This window comes from Carassius gibelio, chromosome A6 (genome assembly GCF_023724105.1).
Source record: "Carassius gibelio isolate Cgi1373 ecotype wild population from Czech Republic chromosome A6, carGib1.2-hapl.c, whole genome shotgun sequence".
NCBI classification, from domain to species: Eukaryota; Metazoa; Chordata; class Actinopteri; order Cypriniformes; family Cyprinidae; genus Carassius; species Carassius gibelio.
Genome location: NC_068376.1, coordinates 16204291 through 16224818, shown reverse-complemented (window position 1 = coordinate 16224818; position 20528 = coordinate 16204291). Strand labels below are relative to the sequence as shown.

At 38.9% G+C, this 20528-nt stretch overlaps 1 protein-coding gene across 2 annotated transcripts in view; it reads left to right on the top strand.

Annotated features, from left to right (window-relative positions):
* LOC128015534 (serine/threonine-protein kinase N2-like) overlaps positions 1-8427 on the top strand; it is a 45895-nt gene extending 37468 nt beyond the window's left edge. For both annotated transcript variants that reach the window (XM_052599417.1, XM_052599416.1), the window contains exons 16-22: positions 4492-4668; positions 4778-4840; positions 4930-5006; positions 5108-5250; positions 6747-6854; positions 7051-7131; positions 7215-8427. In XM_052599417.1, the coding sequence (XP_052455377.1) occupies positions 4492-4668; positions 4778-4840; positions 4930-5006; positions 5108-5250; positions 6747-6854; positions 7051-7131; positions 7215-7418 (853 nt within the window). In that variant the 3' untranslated portion in view covers positions 7419-8427. The remainder of the gene's footprint in view (positions 1-4491; positions 4669-4777; positions 4841-4929; positions 5007-5107; positions 5251-6746; positions 6855-7050; positions 7132-7214) is intronic.
* Positions 8428-20528: the final 12101 nt, after the last annotated feature.

Sequence of the window (20528 nt, the reverse complement as noted above, 5' to 3'; positions counted from 1 at the left end):
ATGCATCAGTAATCATATACAGTGGGGACTGTTCTGCTCCTGTTTAATTTCATTTTATTATTAAAGCCAAAGTGTCAAAGTAGTACTAGACATGTTCCTTGAGAAAGTTGCATTGACTCAATTTACAATCAAGTTACAATCTTAACAAAAGAGAACTGGAGCGCTGCTGGAATCCCTTGTATCCTCTGGTGCTCTTGGAAGGGTTAAATATAGAAAAAGATTTTGGAAAAAAATCCAAGTCCAGGCACTCAATAGGATGCAAAAGTTAAAAAGCCTTTAATGGTTGGGCTAAAGCATTAAAACACCAACGCGTATCGGCCCATTGGCCTTCATCAGGGTGTTGGTAACAAACAGACAGAATCACGCAGTACTTATAGTTGCATTGGTTTCAGGTGTGCCACTCTGGCACTTGTAACACAATTTTTTGGCCACTAGAGGCAATAGTTCAGATAATGGCTAATACCAAAGATCAAACCATACAAATACAAGATAAGGGATCTCCAAGTGGAAGAAAAAAAAAAAAAAAAAACAGGAGAGAGTAACACCAATACAAACATCTTGTGTACTCCACACAATTATATCCATAAAGTCAAATAAATGTGTAGAGGCTAGTTACCCATCTTACTTCTGGATTCATTGTCAAGATAGTTCCAAAGCAACAGGAGAAAAATATTATTATGGGCATTACAGTACATTAAAAGAACAGTCAACATTCACGGACAACAATACACTGTCCCTATTGAGACACAACTTTTACAAAAAAGGTGAGAGGTCAAAGTCTTCATTAAGACCTGGATGACTAGTAGCCCTCAAGGAATAGATCCAATATGTCTCCCTTTGTTTAAGGCGTTTGATGATATCCCCACCCCTGGCATCCAGGCGAACAGCCTCAATGCCCACTACTCTTAGGGTCGAATCACTCCCATGTTTTGCGTCTATATAATGTTTGGCCATTGGATAGTTCATATTTCCAGTCCGAATGGCATATCTATGTTCAGCTACCCTGTCTCTTAGTCTCCTTTTAGTAAGGCCTATATAAAAACAGCCACAAGTACACTCTAAACGATAAACAACATGGGTAGAATTGCAATTTATAAAACTGTTAATAGTGTAAGTCTTATTGCTAAAAACATCCATAAATTTGTCAGTTTTAGCAATATTCTCACAATAATTACAATTACCACAAGGAAAGTTACCCTTGGGTTGACGAAGCCAAGTTTCACGTTTAGGAGCAGGGAGGTGACTTCTTACTAACCTGTCCTTAAGTGTGGGGGCCCTCCTAAAACTGATTCCAGGGGGTTCCGTGAATATTTCCCGTAAAGTCGGGTCACATTCAATAATGTTCCAGTTTTTCTTTATAATGTGTTTAATCTGGACAGCCTCCTTGCTGTAATGAGTGACAAAATAGGGTTTCTGTGTTGATACTCTATTGGGTCTAGACTGAAGCAAGCTCTTCCTTTCAAGTGATTGGGCTCGATTATGAGCTTGAACAAGAGTTTTTGTTTGGTAACCTCTTTGTTGAAAACGCCGCTGCATATCCAAAGACTGATGCTGGAAATCCTGATCTGAATCACATATACGCCTAAGTCTCTGGATCTGTCCAAAGGGTATGTTATCAATAAGCCATGGGGGATGAAAACTATTAGCATGCAGCAAGGTATTACGATCTGTTGACTTTCTGAAGATAGATGTATGTAGGAATCCCTCATTATCTTTTGAGATCCGTAGATCAAGAAAGTTGATAGTGTGTAAATCATAATCCAAACTAAATTTAAGGTTCTCATTTAAGCTATTAACATATACATGGAAGTCTACAAGTTCTTTTTCTGAACCTGAGAACATCAAAATCACATCGTCAATATATCTACCCCACCACAAGATTTTATCTTTAAAAGGGTTGACGTGGGAAAATATATAGCGTTCCTCCCATAAGCCTAGAAACAGATTGGCATAGTTGGGAGCAAAACAAGCACCCATTGCAGTCCCCTTTTCTTGTCTATACAATATGTCTTGAAAGAGAAAGATGTTGTTCTTTAAAGTCCACTCAGTAAGTTGCACTATAAAGTCACTGGGAGGCATCAAATGTTCAGGTCTGGATGAGAGATAGTGTTTCAAAGCCTCTAAACCCTCGTTATGTACAATATTGCTATATAGGGACTCCACATCCATTGTGGCCATAATGCAGGAGCCTATGTTGCCTATTTGTTCAATTTTCTTTAAAACCTGTGTAGTATCTTGAATATAAGAAGGTAAATCTGCCACAAATGGCTTGATAAAATAATCCACAAACTTGGAAGCAGGTTCTGTTATTGAGTCATTCCCGCTGATTATCGGTCTGCCAGGTGGATTTTCCAGATCCTTGTGGACTTTGGGGAGCATATAAAAAGTAGAATAACGTGGGTGTTGACAAAGCAAAAACTCATATTCTCTCTTAGTAATCCAATTATGTGATTTTGCCTCATTAAGCAATTGCTCCTGCTCTCTTCTTATAGTGTTCATTGGATTGGATGAGGGCTTTGAGTAATACTGAGTGTTGTCTAGCTGGCGAAGAGCTTCACTTATATACTTCTTCTTGTCCCACACACAGACAGCACCACCCTTATCAGCACTTTTTATGATTATATCATCTCTCTCCGAAAGCCACTTAAGTGCTTGAGATTCATTTTGTGTAAGATTATGCTGGGTGATCTTTTTTTGTTTACTGTAAAGCTTTTCTACTTCATAGGACACCTTTTTGGTGAAAGTAGTCAATATGGGATTGGTGGTACAAGGTGAAAAAGTAGACTTGGGCCGAAAAGAAGAGTTTACCGTGGTGGTTGAGTAGGTAGCTGCACCCTGTGCGTTCTGGGAGTACCAGGCCTTCAAATGTAGACTTCTATAGAATCGATAGAGGTCCACTTTGGTGTCAAATGGTCTACCTGAATATGTAGGAGAAAATGAGAGACCCTTGGACAAGACAGAAACGCAGTCATCAGAGAGGGGGAGGTCTGAAATATTAATTACTACCGATGCTTCAACCGGCTCCTTGTGATTGGTGGTTCCTGAGAGTGGGTTCTGCCGCTTTCCACCCCTCCGCGTTTTCCTCTTCCTCTTTTGTAAGGTTGGTTGTGCTGTCTGGGGCGAGATTCCAAAAAAGCATTTCTGTCATACACATCAGCAATTTTGTCACGGTCATGAGTTTCATCATAATTCTCATCATCAGTGCTTGGAAGATTAAAAGACACTCTTCTTTTTGTCAGGTGTCCCTTCTTGCCCCAGCCATATATAGAACAATTACTATAGTCATTACAGTCTCGCTTAAATTTGATTATTTTGCCTTGTAAACAAAGGGAGACATATTGGATCTATTCCTTGAGGGCTACTAGTCATCCAGGTCTTAATGAAGACTTTGACCTCTCACCTTTTTTGTAAAAGTTGTGTCTCAATAGGGACAGTGTATTGTTGTCCGTGAATGTTGACTGTTCTTTTAATGTACTGTAATGCCCATAATAATATTTTTCTCCTGTTGCTTTGGAACTATCTTGACAATGAATCCAGAAGTAAGATGGGTAACTAGCCTCTACACATTTATTTGACTTTATGGATATAATTGTGTGGAGTACACAAGATGTTTGTATTGGTGTTACTCTCTCCTGTTTTTTTTTTTTTTTTCTTCCACTTGGAGATCCCTTATCTTGTATTTGTATGGTTTGATCTTTGGTATTAGCCATTATCTGAACTATTGCCTCTAGTGGCCAAAAAATTGTGTTACAAGTGCCAGAGTGGCACACCTGAAACCAATGCAACTATAAGTACTGCGTGATTCTGTCTGTTTGTTACCAACACCCTGATGAAGGCCAATGGGCCGATACGCGTTGGTGTTTTAATGCTTTAGCCCAACCATTAAAGGCTTTTTAACTTTTGCATCCTATTGAGTGCCTGGACTTGGATTTTTTTCCAAAATCTTTTTCACAAGTTACAATCTTATTTGACTGTTAATTCTGTTTATTAGATGTTTGAGTCTGGCTTCAAAGCTTTACACAGAAGTGAATCCTCCCTTTTAAGAGCCTCATGTGATATATTTACAGAAACTGTTTCTGGGAAATCCATGGCTTTAGTTTTATTAGATCTGAGTGCTGCTTTTGATCTGGTTAATCATGAGGTTCTGTTGACACATTTGGAGACATCTGTAGGCCTGCATGGCAGGGTCTTACAGTGGTTCCATTCCTACCTGTCCAACAGATGTTTTCGTGTTTGTATTGGTCATCAGTCCTCCTCAAGTATACATCCTAACTGTGGAGTGCCACAGGGGTTAATGGATTGATATTACAATAAAATATATAAAAAAAAGCATTGGTCTCACTACATGACAATATGATGTAGAAAATCTTAAATATAGCACCTAAAGTAACTATGCCTCATCTAAATTTGAACCTGAAAAAAAGAAATGTTTGTTAATTGACATGTTTTCTTAACTATCCGTTTACGCTTCATATTAATATCTATCCACAGCCTCATGTGTGAGAAGAGGATCTTTGAGACGGTGAACAGTGTTCGGCATCCGTTCCTGGTGAACCTCTTCGCTTGTTTCCAAACCAAGGAGCATGTGTGTTTTGTCATGGAATACGCAGCAGGAGGAGACCTGATGATGCACATTCATGCAGACGTGTTCTCTGAGCGGCGCTCCATGTGAGTGACAGAATTTACTACTGCTGCTGTCACTTTGATATGATCGTTTCCCATATAAAAAGCTAAAAATTGGATTTCCATCTGAAACGACTTGTTTTTATGTCCTCAGTTTCTATGCTGCTTGTGTAGTCTCGGGGCTGCAATTTCTGCATGACCATAAAATAGTATACAGGTAAGTGTCAGTCCTCGGTGTAAAAACCGAAGGCTTCATGAACGTTTTATGAACTACATCATGTGACTGTCATGAACTTTATTCTGCAGGGATTTGAAGCTAGATAACCTTTTGCTGGATACTGAGGGATATGTCAAGATTGCAGATTTTGGTCTCTGCAAAGAAGGTAGACATAGTGTATTTTTATTACTAATGTTACTAATGTTTGAGTGATTTGTGTTGTCGTCAGTAATGTGGGTGTAACTCATTCCATCTCCCATCATGTAGGAATGGGCTTCAGAGATCGCACTAGTACATTCTGTGGAACTCCTGAGTTCTTAGCTCCAGAAGTTTTAACCGAGACTTCGTACACAAGAGCGGTGGACTGGTGGGGTCTGGGAGTTCTCATCTTTGAGATGTTGGTTGGAGAGGTATGATAGATGGATGGATACTTGATTGATCCTCAAGGGGAAATTTATTGGGAGTAAACTTAATGTCGTTTACTTGATTGGTTTAAAAAAATAAGCTAATTCAATGTATCATATCACAGTAAATTAATTGCATGACCCCTAAAAAGATTATTTACATTAATTTGCGTGACTAAAATTAAAACAGTTTCTGTTACATTATTACTTCGGATGAGTAAATCTTTAAAAAGTCATAAAATGTGACTTAAAATTTTTTGTGACTTGAGAACTCTTCGTATTTTACTGTATGTATAACTTAACCTAAGGCTGTCACTGGTTCACAGTCCACAGAAATCCATGCAACAGAGTTTGTCAACCTGCCTGATGTAGAGCAGTGGACCGTTCGCACAGAACTTTAGACATTCCATCTGTGCTATTTAATGTCTCACTAGCCGGGTTTCCATCCAAAGTTGTGAATTTAACTTAAACTAAAATTGGAATATCGAACAAAACATTTGCAAACAAGCACCTTTCTCATCCAACTAGTTAAAGAAAACAAAATTATCAGTTCCTGATAAACTTGCACTATACATCACTAAGAAAAGTAGGAGAAGCTACTGGATATAATGATTTTGCTATATAATTACTTGCACCTCAGAACAAGCAGAAGAAACGCAATGAATGCAGTTATTGCTTTCGGAGGTGAATGCTGCTGTTTGGGAACGCAGTAATTTAACAATTCTGGGAGGCAATTGTACAGAAATACTTTGATTGACGGACTTTGCTCTGGCATTTTACCGGATGACAATATAACAATATTTCAGATGCTGTGGAACAAGAATGGTCCGCTGATTAGTCAGAATTTGTCATCCCATAGCGCAAAGTCACATTACTTTTTTGATGCGCTTGGAGGAATTTATTTGCAAAATGCATTTCCATCTCCCATTATTCACATTGACCTTTTTCGCAGAAGTCAGAAACCACCTCAAGCGAGCGTAAAAACATTTTTGCGAATTAAGGCATTTTTATTGGAAATACAGTGTTCAAACAATACATCACTTGATTCTAATGTGTGCACATAAAAACAGGGTGATGGAAACCCAGCTGGGCACCATGTTCTTAACATAGTGTGTCAAGCAGTTCATACTTTGCAAAACGTATTTCAAGTTTTCTGCATTCTGTTCCATTTTGTTGCACTCCATCAAACTGTTGTTGTTGTTTAAAGCAAGACTGCATCCCATGTGAACAGTTCTCAGTGTGGTTTGGTTAGGCGTGTTGCTTGTGGCAGTTGCAAACTAAAAAAAAAAAAAAAAGAATTCCTTGAACGTTCTGTCTTAAATTGTGAATATACGTACAGGTCAAGGGGCATAAAGAATGGTGTGCATTTTTAAATTGCATAATTTAGTTTAACACTAATTGCACATTAAATAATTATTAACTACAATATGTATCATTTGAATAGACTATTTTCCCCCAGTACTTCATTATCTTAAATATTCTTTATATTATTTCAACTACAGTCCCCGTTCCCTGGTGATGATGAAGAGGAGGTGTTTGACAGTATTGTTAACGATGAAGTTCGCTATCCAAAGTTCCTCTCCACAGAAGCCATTTCCATAATGAGAAGGGTATGTTTGGATGTTTCCTGCTACCAGTTTAACCAATTTTCCTAGACTACAGCTCATTTTATAGCTAAAGGCATTCCTTAAAATCACAACACAGCTTTATTAGAAAAGACTGTTTCTTTTTGGCACTTTTATATTCTCTATTTAATTTACCAACTAACGATGTTTATAAGCTTTAAAGTTTCTCTTCCTTATCCAGTTATTAAGGAGAAATCCAGAGCGGCGTCTCGGCGCTGGGGAACGAGATGCAGAGGAAGTAAAGAGTCATCCGTTTTTCAGAGTAGGCCATCTGTTTAACCTCTTTTTTAATTTTCAAATGTCACTGAAAATCTCCTTACCACACATTTGTTTATTCTTCCTCAGGATATGGATTGGGCTGCACTGCTGGCAAAGAAGATCCCGCCTCCATTTTTGCCAACTATCAAAGGCCGTGAAGATGTTAGTAACTTTGACGATGAATTCACCTCAGAGGCACCTATATTGACTCCGCCTCGTGAGCCGAGGGTTCTGACAGTCAGCGAGCAGGAGATGTTTGTAGACTTTGACTACATTGCTGACTGGTGTTAACGCAGATCCTCAATAACCCTGTTCAAACATGCTCAACACTGAACCAACCGAACAACTCCCTCTCTGTAGGACATATTGGAAAAGAAACTGCTTTCCGTCTATGCTCTTATTGTGCCATTTAAGGGATTGGCAATAACCTGTTTTAAGAAACAATAATTTTTGGGGATTTTCTACACAACTGAAGAACTGAACCTGACTAAGACATAAAATTACAAATTCTTCACTCCGTAAAAGGAGCATCTTACAAGACGAGTAAGCTCAAGAAGAGTTCCCTTCAATGCCTTAAATTCTTTACATGGCTTCCAAACAAACTATCAGATACAGAAAACCTTCCAAAGCATTCCTGCCAAATGTTGTTAAAAAAGACCTTAACCAAGAGCACAGATAAATAAACTTGAATTTTATCAAGGAAAAATGAGAGAAAGTTGCGATTTAATCGATCTTTTGAGAATTTCACTTTTATAAAAGTATCATTCCTCTCTAATCATCAAAAGAAATGTAATTTATAGTTTTGTACTGTATTTTTAGAATTGTAGCCATTTGAATCTACTGTTGTACACATAAATATCAATTGTAAGATTATCATTTTGGAGAGGGGCAGCTCAAAAGTTGAGAACAATTCTGAACTTTTCAAATGGAATGTAAAAATGTATATTCATCTAAACAAAAACAAAAAATATATATATTTTTGGCATGTGGTTATGCCAAAGCTGGCTGTATGTTTTATTAGTTTACATTTTCTAAGGATATTTGTAGTCTGTTCCAGATCTTTGTAATTTTGCAACGATTTCTCACAATTTAGCCATTTTGTGGTTGTATGTCAACATTAAACCACCTTTAATAGAAATGGTTTCATATATGTCTGTGATGACCATTCCTATTTGTTCAACACATTTGATCCTACAGTGAACTCATCCCTCTCTGAGGAAACTTATGATGGACTCCTGCCAACAATTCCATTCAAATGTATCATGAAACCTTCCTCAAATACATTCTGTACACCAACTGACAGCTGGTTTCTGTCTATTCCTCTTGTCAAGAGCTTCAAAGAAGAATGTGTGTGCTCCAAGCAAATTAAGACACTAGCTTGCTATTACTAGCCTTTCTGAAATCGCCTACCCTAAAAATGTGTGCTGTCATCATGATTAATCGCATCCGAAATAAGTTTTTGTTAACATATTAAAGGTCCCCTTCTTCGTGATCCCATGTGTTAAACTTTAGTTAGTGTGTAATGTTCTTGTTTGAGTAATAAATAATATCTGTAAAATGCTAAAGCTCAAAGTTCAATGCCAAGCGACATATTTTATTTAACAAAATTCGCCTACAAAAAACGACCCGTTTGGACTGCATCCCTCTAGTTCCTGCAGTAATGACGTCACTAAAACAGTTATTTGACTAACCTCCGCCCACATGAATTCACAAAAAGGGAGGCGTGGTCTTGTTGCGCTCCAACCAGGCGGCAAGGAAGTCGACCGGAAGTTGAAGTCGGCTGCGTGCTGCCTTCTTGTAGCAGAACTTCACTTGCGTTAGCATTCCCATTGACTCCCATTCATTTTGGCGTCACTTTGACAGCGAATAACTTTACATCTGAGGCGTTTAAAGACTCCATTTGTCCATTATTTATTTCTAAAGATACACGACAATGTATAAAGGGCTCCATTACCTTCTATGTTACATTATGGCCCCGTAGAAACAGTTTTTGTAAAAAATAGGCTAACGATTGCGTCATAACCACTCAACTCTCTGTCACATTACCGTACAGACAGGAGGAGAAGCTCGCAGGCAATTAACTTAATATGGCGTACTGGCGTTACATTTTAAAATACTATACAAAATAATTAATCAGAATACTTACTCCTGCTCACTCACGACAAAGAACTCCCCGCTCAAGCTCGCCGTCTCTGCAAGATTAACGATGACAGTTTGCACGCACATGTACTAGAACATTTACATCTGTCAGACAGGTTGCTGACGTCATCAAGCTTCGTTTGAGTCTGCGCGTCAGAAACAGAAGTGCTAAAAATGGGCTTCAATTGTCTCAGTTGAGTTCCAATGGGGTTGCTGTGTCCATTTCTTTTACTGTCTATGGCTCCAACAAAGAAGGAAGAGCTGTGTTTTTGTTTGCCATGTCGTTGAAACGCTGTTATTTTCATCTTAGAGTCCAATCATCTTTGTTTGGGCTTCCCAGGGACTCTGTACTTGAAGATTAAAGGTTACAATTTATGTTTAACTCGGTTCCCGAAAATTATAATCCACATGTAAAACTATGTGCACATTTTGCTTAGGACAGCTTGCTGAGGACAACTTCCTCAATCTCAATCAGTTTAATGCCGGATTCGCTCAAAGATTATTCTTGAAAGATGGAGCAGTTCCCTCTTTGTCTGGAGAAGGCGTTGTTTATGGACCACAACCGGTAAGTGTATTTTATTATTTAAATTGGTGCTTTTTAAAGTTTCTGTAATTTATTACACAAAGGGCAATGCTGTTTAGCTTTGTTAACTAGATGTTAGGGCTGTGCAAAAAAAAAAAAAACGAATACGGTTTTCATGTTTTTCATGCGCATCCCTTCAGTAAAAACACTCCTGTGATTATAAGTACATCTCCAGCACGTGCGTTCTAGCCCAGTCACGTTAGCAGGAGGGCAGTGCACGCTCAGTTGCTGTCGAATCACAACACAGGAACCGCTGGCCCAATCAGAACTCGTTATGTATTTCTGAAGGAGGAACTTTATAGAACAAGGAAGTCATCAGCCCGTTTTTATTACAGTGGAAACAGCGGTATACAGATAGGTGAATTGTGTGAAAAATACTGTTTTTTTTTTTACACGCAAAAAATTTACACGTTATATTGTACACTGTAAACACAAAGCTTCAATAAAGCGCGAATAAAGGGACCTTTAACATATAGGCAGCTGACTTGTAGCCCTATCAGGCAATAACTTTGCAGACAGCATTTCTGCACAAAGGCACCTTGTGAAACAATTTCGGACAGGCTTCTGAGGCAGCGTAATTGTTTAATAATGTACAACCAAATAGAATTTTGGTGATGACTAAACAAATATTTAATTACTATAATATTGTTGTCTCTATAGAATTAGCATCAAAAGTGCAAAAAGTTTGTCAGAAATATACATTTACAAACAAACTGACTGCCAACACAACTTTCAAAGCTCAGCCGTCATGGAATGAAATGCATGGGATTGGGGGATATCAAAGGCAAGGAAGGATACATTCTGCTCTCAAATGCTGCCTTTTCAAATGTCTTTTATTTTGAATGCAATTTAATCGTTTGAAAGTACTACTAAAAATAAAAGTTTGTCCGACAAAATGTTGTACCAACGTGTTCACTAATAGCATTTTTAACTATGCCAAATTCATCTTTTTGGATGCAAACGCGATTCACCTTTGGCATAATTCTGACCCTGTTGACTTGCCACAAAGGGGGGGAAAAAAACGTGTTACTCAATGTTACATTTTTTTGCGTGAAAATAACTGCACATAACTGCAACTTGTTCACTGGTTGTATGAAGAAATAAGATTGGATGGATTTGCTACTTGTGGGTTATGTAAATCTTACAGGTGGAAGACGTTACCTGTCTAGTCAAACCTGACGGTCAAGTTTTAGTACTTGCTGTAACCCTATTCTTGTATCAGTTGTAGATGAAAACCGGCTGGAGAATTTACTAAGAAGCTATTTTTTACCGTTTCCTGCTGTGGGTGGCCCTCGATAAATAAATACAAATGTTTGAATCACGTCACCTGTATACTGAGTGGAAGGAGAAAAGTTAGCGTTCTGCGGGTCTAACTGGTCTTTCTGGGTGTGTATGTGAGAGTCACTACATGAGTAATAAGAGTTTTCAATAGAAAACGTTTATTTTGCTTCATCCACTCTGTGAACTTCCATAACTCCCTCCTCTCTGTGATCAAGATTAAGGTGATAACGTTATGTGTTTGAACATCCTCCTCCGCCCAGAATCATAAACACGAAATAGTCCCACTGTGCTAGTTCTTAAAGGAATACAATTATTTGGTGCAAATGTTATCCAGCATGACTTGAGAACGTCCCAAAGAGCATTGCGCTTCAGTGCTCATGTAGCTTCTATGGAAGCAGGTCTGACCATTTGCATGAAAGAGCTCACATGATGTGGCAATATGTATCTGATTACTGACACAGAAATGTCTTATATATCAAATGTTCTTATAAATAATGTTTTAAAATAATAAAAAGGACATGTCATGATCCCTTTAAAATCTGTTTCCAGGTTTGAATTAGATTTAAAGCAGATTTAAAAACTGGACTCGTACTCTTGAACAGCAGCGTTGGTCTGATTTTGCTGTCTGATAGTCAGTGACCAGACGTTATCTTGGAGATTTGTAAATGAAGTAGTGGGGTACATGCTCTCCGGGGGATAGTCAGGACATGGAACAGATTTACAGACAGGAAGAGGAAAGGCAGGCTGGGAAATAGGTTGAATAAGAGAGGCTCCGTCCTTCACTTGCTGGTGCTTCAGAGAACCTTTTATCTACAGAAAGGAAGTGAACTAAAATATAGGAGGGAATTTTGGTGTCACTGATTGGAGGGGTTTTGGGTCCCCCTAAGTTCTGTCCCACTCACGAACAAGGTTGCACCAGTTACACCACCCTAAGGATGGCCCTCCAGTTCAGCAAACAATCTTAACATCTACTCTCTTCACACTTGACTGACCTTCGCTGCTAACAGAAGAGGTCAAATTCAATTCATAGTTCAATAAATATATGATGATATTCGATGTCTCACGAATATTTGAATATTTGAATATTTTCAGGTTGAATGATGCCATCTTGAGGTTGACCGATGGTATTGCACAAAAAATTTAATTGTTTGTTTTGGCAAGACATTAAAGAGTGACAGATTTATTGGAGAAGTGAAATGGAATGCAGGTCAGACTCAAGCCTGTGTCACTCACATGAGCAGTACAGTTCAATATGCCAGCAGTATATTGCACCAAAGCACTGATATGAGTTGTACTGTCAATGTTATTTACTGTGAAGTTGTGAACATTTTGATTATAAATAATTTCGCACTTTTGTATAAATGGTCACAGATGTTGTAATTTATGAGCACCTTTTACACATTTTTATCTACATTGCCATTGAATTGTTTGGGGTTGACATGATTTTTATCAGGTTTTTACAGTCTGTTGTGCTCACCTAGGCAGAATTTATTTGATAAAAAAAATATGCATTTATTATTTTTTTATGGCAATTTTAATATATTCTGAAGTGTAATTCATTCATGTGATGAATTTTCATTAGCCATGTTACTCCAGTCTTCAGGATCACAAGATCCTTCAGAAATCATTTTGATTCACTGATTTGGGACTTGAGAAACATTATCATTATCATCAATATAATAGTGCTTCATACTCTTGTGTAAACAATGATAGTGTCACATACCTGGTCTCATTTAGTGTGTCTTTGCCCCTGTGACCCAGTTTCTGTCTTCCGTGTTTGGTTTGATTAGTTCCCAGGTGTGTCTATTCCCTCATGTGTTCCATGTCCCTGTTAATTTAGTGATTCCATCCACCTGTGTTTCCCCATTATCCTTGGTACATAAGCCCTGTCCTTTCAGTTCTGTGTTGTCGGGTCTACTAACTCACTCACTTACGTGTGTCTACCACTGTGCTCCATGAGTTGAATATATTAAAAGCCTTATTTCGTTTATCCTCGGCTCCGTGTTTCTTCCGGCAGCGTAAACTGTGACAGAAGACCCGACCTGAAAAAGAAAGTAGAAAACTGCGTGTTTTTCCCTCCGTTTTGTTTTTGTTTTTTCAGTCTTTTTGTTTCGTAGTGTTGATGGATCCCCTCTCTAGCCCCGGATTCCTCCTCCTCATGCTGGAGCAGGAAGGACGTTCTCTCGAGGACCAGGGTTTCAAGGGTTTCTTCTGTAAGCTAATGCCACCAGCTACCCGGACGACGCGCTCTGTGCCTTCTACAACGCCAGCCTGAACTCCAAGTGCAGAGTGTTGTCGCCCGAAGATGGTCCTCGGGAGGATTTCGCTGCATTCGTGGAGTGGACTCTGGCGAGAAATGGTTCACCTCTCACCGTCTGCCCCATAGAGGACCTCGCCAGCCCCACTCCCGACCCAGAGACCAGTCAGCCACCATCACGCCGCACGGAGCCAGAGCCCACCGCAGCCGCAGAGCCCGAGCCATCCACTGACAGGGAACAGGATCTCGAGAGCGCGACTGACCAGGTGTGTGAGCCGGCAACACCGTGCATCGTGGGAGTCCTAGTGGAGATCGAGGGCGTGGAGGAAAGCCCTGCCCACACTCCTGCGACTGAGGGTGAGCTGTATGCAGTCTCTGAAGATCATATGGAGCAAGTTCTGGATCTGATGGACTGGTCTATGGAGGTAATCCCAAATTTTCCTGTTTCCCCGCTGGTTCCATCCAGCCCTGATTCCCCTGTATACCCTCTCCGTCTCCCACTCCTACCTCCTCCAGTCATTTCCTCTGCTCCATTTCCGCTGGTTCCATCCAGACATGAATTTTCTGTTTCTCCGCTGGTTCCGCCCAGCCCTGAATCTTCTGTGTCTCCGCTGGTTCCGCCCAGCCCTGAATCTTCTGTGTCTCCGCTGGTTCCGCCCAGCCCTGAATCTTCTGTGTCTCCGCTGGTTCCGCCCAGCCCTGAATCTTCTGTGTCTCCGCTGGTTCCGCCCAGCCCTGAATCTTCTGTGTCTCCGCTGGTTCCGCCCAGCCCTGAACCTTCTGTGTCTCCTCTGGTTCCGCCCAGCCCTGAACCTTCTGTGTCTCCTGTATTCCCTCCCAGCCTCCCTCTCCCACCTCCTCCCAAACCTGCTGGTCCCTCTACTCCACTTTCGCTGGTTCCGTCCAGCCCTGATCCTCCTGTCCTTCCTCCCATCCTTCCTCTCTGTCCTCCTACTAGACCAGCCAGTTCCTCGCCATCCCTGCTGGTGCCAGTCAGTCCTGCAGCTCACCCTCAGTCCGCACCATCGGGGCGCGATGGTTCGCCACTGGACTGCCAGTCTCCAGCTCTGCCTTGGCGCGTTAAGGCCCTGTCTCCGCCTCCAGCCTCCGAGCCCTGGACTCCTCCTCGGTCCTTCGACCCAGCGGCTCCGCCTTGGCTCTTAGCTCCCTTGTCTCCACCATGGCCTGTCATCCCACCTGTTCCACCGGGCTCCCTCGTCCCTCCGGCTCCACCTTGGTCAGTCGTCGACCATCTGCCGCCTCGGGACTCCACTCCTCTGGTTCCACCTCGTCACTCCATCCCTCCGGCTCTGTCAGGCTCCTCCTTCCCTCCGGTTCCACCTCCATCCTCGGTCGCTCCGGCTCCACAGCGGTCTGCCAGGACCCTTCCTCCGCCTTGGTCGCCTGAGCCTTCTGCTCCACCTAGGCCCTCCGGATCCTCGACGTCCCCCTGGCTCTGCGGCTGTGCTGCTCCATCTTGGGCTCCTCACCCACCGGTGCAGTCTCCGCCTGTCAGCCCCCTGGTGTCGTCGACCCCTCCTTCACCATGGCTCCTCCCGCCGTCGACTCCACCTTGGATCTCCGTCCTGGCTGGTCTCTGGTGGACCATCTGGCTCCTCCTGCTCCTGTCTCCTCCCTGGCTCCTCCCTCCATCGTCTCCTCCCTGGCTCCTCCTTCCGTGGTCCCCTTCTGCTGGCCCCCTCCTGGGAGACTGTCCTCCACTGGTACCTCCTCCCAAGTTCCAACCCACGCCTCCCTCGGTTGTTTCTACGGTGCGAGGACGCACCTACCGGGAGGGGGGAGTACTGTCACATACCTGGTCTAATTTAGTGTGTCTTTGCCCCTGTGACCCAGTTTCTGTCTTCCGTGTTTGGTTTGATTAGTTCCCAGGTGTGTCTATTCTATCCCTCATGTGTTCCATGTCCCTGTTAATTTAGTGATTCCATCCACCTGTGTTTCCCCATTATCCTTGGTACATAAGCCCTGTCCTTTCAGTTCTGTGTTGTCGGGTCTACTAACTCACTCACTTACGTGTGTCTACCACTGTGCTCCATGAGTTGAATATATTAAAAGCCTTATTTCGTTTATCCTCGGCTCCGTGTTTCTTCCGGCAGCGTAAACCGTGACAGATAGCTTTTCAGGACCCTTTCATGAATATTATTATTATTTTTTTAAGTTTAACTTAAATAGAAATCTTAATCCCACATTAATTCCTTTACTGCCACTTTTGGTCAATTTAATGTGTCCTCACTGAATAAAAGTACTATTTAAAAAATAAAAATAAAAAAGGAAAGAATCCTTACTGAACCCAAGCTTTCATTTACACACAGTTAACTGCTGCTTGATAGAGTACACAACGTATCTTTAAAAAGCCAGACAAAAATGGTAATTTCCCCACATTTTGTTTTATGTACAAGCATTATATTCAGCAAATTTAATACAACTAGTAGCCTGTGACAAAGCATAATTCATAATCCCAACAAATTTCCAAAAATGGCTGATTCTACAAACTGTAAATACAAACTCTATAAACACTTGAGCTGCAGTTTAGGTCATTATAAGAGGATTTAACTATATAAAATTCAAGTTAAATATGTTATTAATCGGACCCATTACTGCATAAACAGGCTTTCAGAAATCAGTCTTTGTTCCAGAACTTCAGAATGCTATCTGCTACATCCAAACTGCTGTCTTGCTGTGGTTAAAAAACAAACAAACAAAAAAACCTTAAATAACATCAGCACTAGTAAGCCATTCGATTTCATTTGTTATTTGAAAATGATCTTTGCAACTTCCAGACAGTTTCAGAAAGGAAATACAGCAAAATCTATATTTAGCTGTCTTTAGATGGCTGAATGATCTTCTGCATTTCCTGTAAAAGCCTAAAATGAACCCACTCCTTTCCTTGAGAAAACACAAATGGATGAATTTTCTCTCTTTTTTGTTTTGTTGTTTTATTAACGTTAAAGGAACAGATCACCCCCCCCCCCCCCCCCCCCAAAAAAAAAAACAAGATTCTTCAATTCAATGTCATAGTGTTTGGTTTTTATTCCACCATTTACTCACTCAAAAGTACCTGAATTAGTTTTTTTTTCTTCTTCTTCTTCTTCTGAACATAAATGCTATTTTGAGGAACGTGGAAAACCAAACAGTTGCTGGTCCACAGTGACTTGCAGAGTATTTTTTGCTACTATCAAATTCAACGTGGACCAGCAACTGATTGGTTACCCACTTTCTTCTAAATAGCTTATTTTGTGTTCAGCATGAGAAGAAATTAATACAGGTATGGGACAATGTGACAGTGAGTAAATAATGTCAGAAATGAAATTTTAGGGTGATCTATCCCTTCAAAGAGAGTATCATGTTTATTAGGCCTACGGCCCCTTTAAGACATGCACGCATCTAATATACAGCCTGTATTAGTATACTATAATACAGAAATTAGTACTAATAATACAGTATTAGTATACTATAATACAGGCACATATACGTTTTTCTTTCAACTGTTTACTTTCATTTTAGACATAGCCAACTGAGTCTACATGTAAATCTTATGTGTTTTGACAGTTTTAGCGCAAGAGATAACGGTGAATGCAGCGCTCCGAAAAAGCATAGGTCAGACCAGCGCGCGAATGAAACATTTAAAAGCACATGCAGATAATGAGAGTAGCTCCGCAGAGTTAACACTGCTGTAAATGCATGTGTCATCGTACAGTGTATGACGGAGGCGCCAGAACTGCAGCATAATGACAATGACATAACATTGTTTAATATTTTAATCACAGCTTATATATTGTTTTGACATTGATTCCACCTGAATGTTATATATATATATATATATATATATATATATATATATATATATATATATATATATATATATATATATAATTAACAAAGCAAGAGCAATTTGTGCACCAAGGTCTTTGAAAGATATAAGGACAAACACTTATAATGCTCACTTGAATTTAAATGAAAAATATTGTAAACAAGATATGTGATAGTGGTTCTTATTATATTATTACTATTAATAAATACATTAATAAAAGAAAAAACAACATTAAAAAGCATTATCATTCCATAATCTGGTGGTTATGCAGTAGGCTGATTCCAGGTCCTTGTGAGATCTTCTTTTTTTTCCTTCTTTTTTTTCCGTTATATTCACAAAAGTGTGACACCAAAAAAGTACACCCTATTGAAATTAAAACCAAAAAATAATTCATTTCTAATAAATACACTCTTCTGTATCAACCTCATGGTGTCTTGTTACTGTTTTCATAAGAATATTTTTTGTAGTTGTTTTAGTCACAGAACTATAACAGAAAACATGCTATTGAAATTCAACAATTAAGACAATGCTAGCAAAGAGTATTGTTTTGCAGTTGTTTTAAAATTTTAATACATTAATTTACAACACACACAGTTTTATTACAAAACTTCAATAGTTATGTCTTGTTACAGATTAGACAAACATTTTGATGGTGGTTTAAGCCACAGAACTATAACAGAACAAATAGATAGATCAAAATGTTGTTCGAGAAACCAGTAACAGTCACAGCTTTTGAAGTTAAGATAGAAGAGCACATTCAAACATGGTCAAAACAAGTGCAATATCTTCCTCTAGGGGGCGGTAAACTGCACAATCTCTATAATGCTTTGCAAGCTTATTCTCAATTGTTCCATTTCAATAACTTTTGTTGTGCTATAATTCTGTGAATAAAACCAACATCTAAATGTTCTTTTATGATCCAGTAATAAGACACTCATTATATTTCATATTTTTTTAATACATTCCTCAAGTGAAGCTTTTAGATGGAATAATTGTGCCTTTTGCTCTTCGTTTTACACTTTGCAGACGGACCCTATCCTGCACTTTTACACTATAAGGTCTATCCATTACAACACCTTAAGGCAGATTAAAACAAATAAAACACATTGTGCGTTCTCTTAAACATTTGAAAACAATTAGAACACAGCATTTTTCTTGTCATTGTGGCAAATCAAAGAACTATTGAAGATTTCCTATGCTGAATGTCTGACAAATGTCAAATGTCAAACGTAGAACCAACTTTATATCGGTAGCCTGCATAGTGCTGAACAAAGATCCATATACTTTAACCAGGATCTGGCTGACGGTCATAGACTTTTCCATATACTTTTGAAACGGCTTTAACCAATGTTGGTTGGCCCTGAATTTAGAAAAGGCTCAACACACAACACAGGGTACAGTAAAGCGTGAATAGAAAATACAAAAGACACGCATCTACTGATTCAGCCTGTCAACAATTAAGCCTGAGACCTCTTTCAGATAGGAAGGAGGAGGAATCAGTAACAAAAATATAAATAGTATATAATTTTGCAATGTCGAGCCAAATTATAAATTAATCATGGGCTGACTTTGTCCCGTGGGCCCTGGTTTAGACATCTGTGATCTATGAGCTTTTTATATCATTTGTCGACATGCATTTTAACACAGCAGATGGCGCAGTAATCACAGATACATTATAAATATTAGCCTAATACTATTTCAAGCAGGTAATGCGTCTCAAGATTTAGATTCCACGGTTGTCAGAACAAAAGTTTTTGTATTGATCATCTTGTATATTTTACTTAGACTTGGAATATAGAACTAGAGGTTAATCCTGCTAACCAGTATAATATATATATATATATATATATATATATATATATATATATATATATATATATATATATATATATATATATATATATATATATATATTTAAATGACATTTCTGATTTTTAAATAAACTTCAAACTAACTAAACTAAAAACTAAAATTACATAATTCTTATCAGTCCATTAATCAGAAATATAAACAGACGAACATTTCATGGGCGTACAAATCTCCCTATTTTGCCTATGCAATACCTTTACAGACCCCTAGGGGTCCATAAAACCCTTACATTAAATAATAGATGATATTAGTTGTTTGTACCTTTTGGGGCAAATTATTGTAGATTAAATGGAATTCATATTGCCTATATTACATTTTTTTCTTACGCATTTATTATTTAATTGGATTCTAGTCAGCACTGAATATTTTCAGTGAAAAACTGAATAGAGATCACTCACAAAACACACTAGAGCGCCTTGAGTTTTTTTATGTTATTGTTTTTAAAAATAAACCCATGATAAATTATATATATAATACAACAATAGAAGGAATAACACAAGCTACACTATTACTACACAATTGTCATGTATAAAAAATAAATATTTATTTAAACAGTTGTCATAAACCTTTTTTATTTGATCTTCAAAAAGCTTCATATATGTTGTAAAGAACTTAAATTATTTATTATGTGAACCACTTTTTAATATATGGACCAAAAAATGGGTAAACCCTATCTACGTATTAGCACAAATGCTTTGTAATATAAAAGCTGAAGTCTTTAAGTTGTTCAACAATTTGAACTTTGCAATATAAACTTATAAATACTGAAAAAAAAAAAAACTTTTAATTGTGATGATTTTTGGTCACATTTAACAAAAACCCACCAATTCACTATCTTAACAAATAATATAAATCAAAAATATAAAATATTATAAATAAATAAAATAAATAAATAAAATATAAATAAAATACTTCATAAAAAAACATTTTTTTTTTTTTTTTAGTGAACTGTTGGCCTTCTGGAAAGTGTTCATTTACTGTACATGTACTCAGTACTTGGTAGGGGCTCCTTTTGCTTTAATTACTGCCTCAATTCGGCGTGGCATGGAGGTGATCAGTTTGTGGCACTGCTGAGGTGGTATGGAAGCCTAGGTTTCTTTGACAGTGGCTTCAGCTCATCTACGTTTTTTGGTCTCTTATTTCTTATTTTCCTCTTGACAATAGCCCATAGATTCTCTATAGGGTTCAGGTCTGGTCAGTTTGCTGGCCAGTCAAGAACACCAACACCACGGTCATTTAACCAAATTTTGGTGCTTTTGGCAGTGTGGGCAGGTGCCAAATCCTGCTGGAAAATGAAATCAGCATCTTCAAGAAGCTGGTCTGCAGAAGGAAACATGAAGTGCTCCAAAATATCTTGGTTAAAGGGTGCAGTGACTTTGGTTTTCAAAAAAAAAAAAAAAAAAAACACGATGTACCAACACCAGCAGATGACATTACACCCCA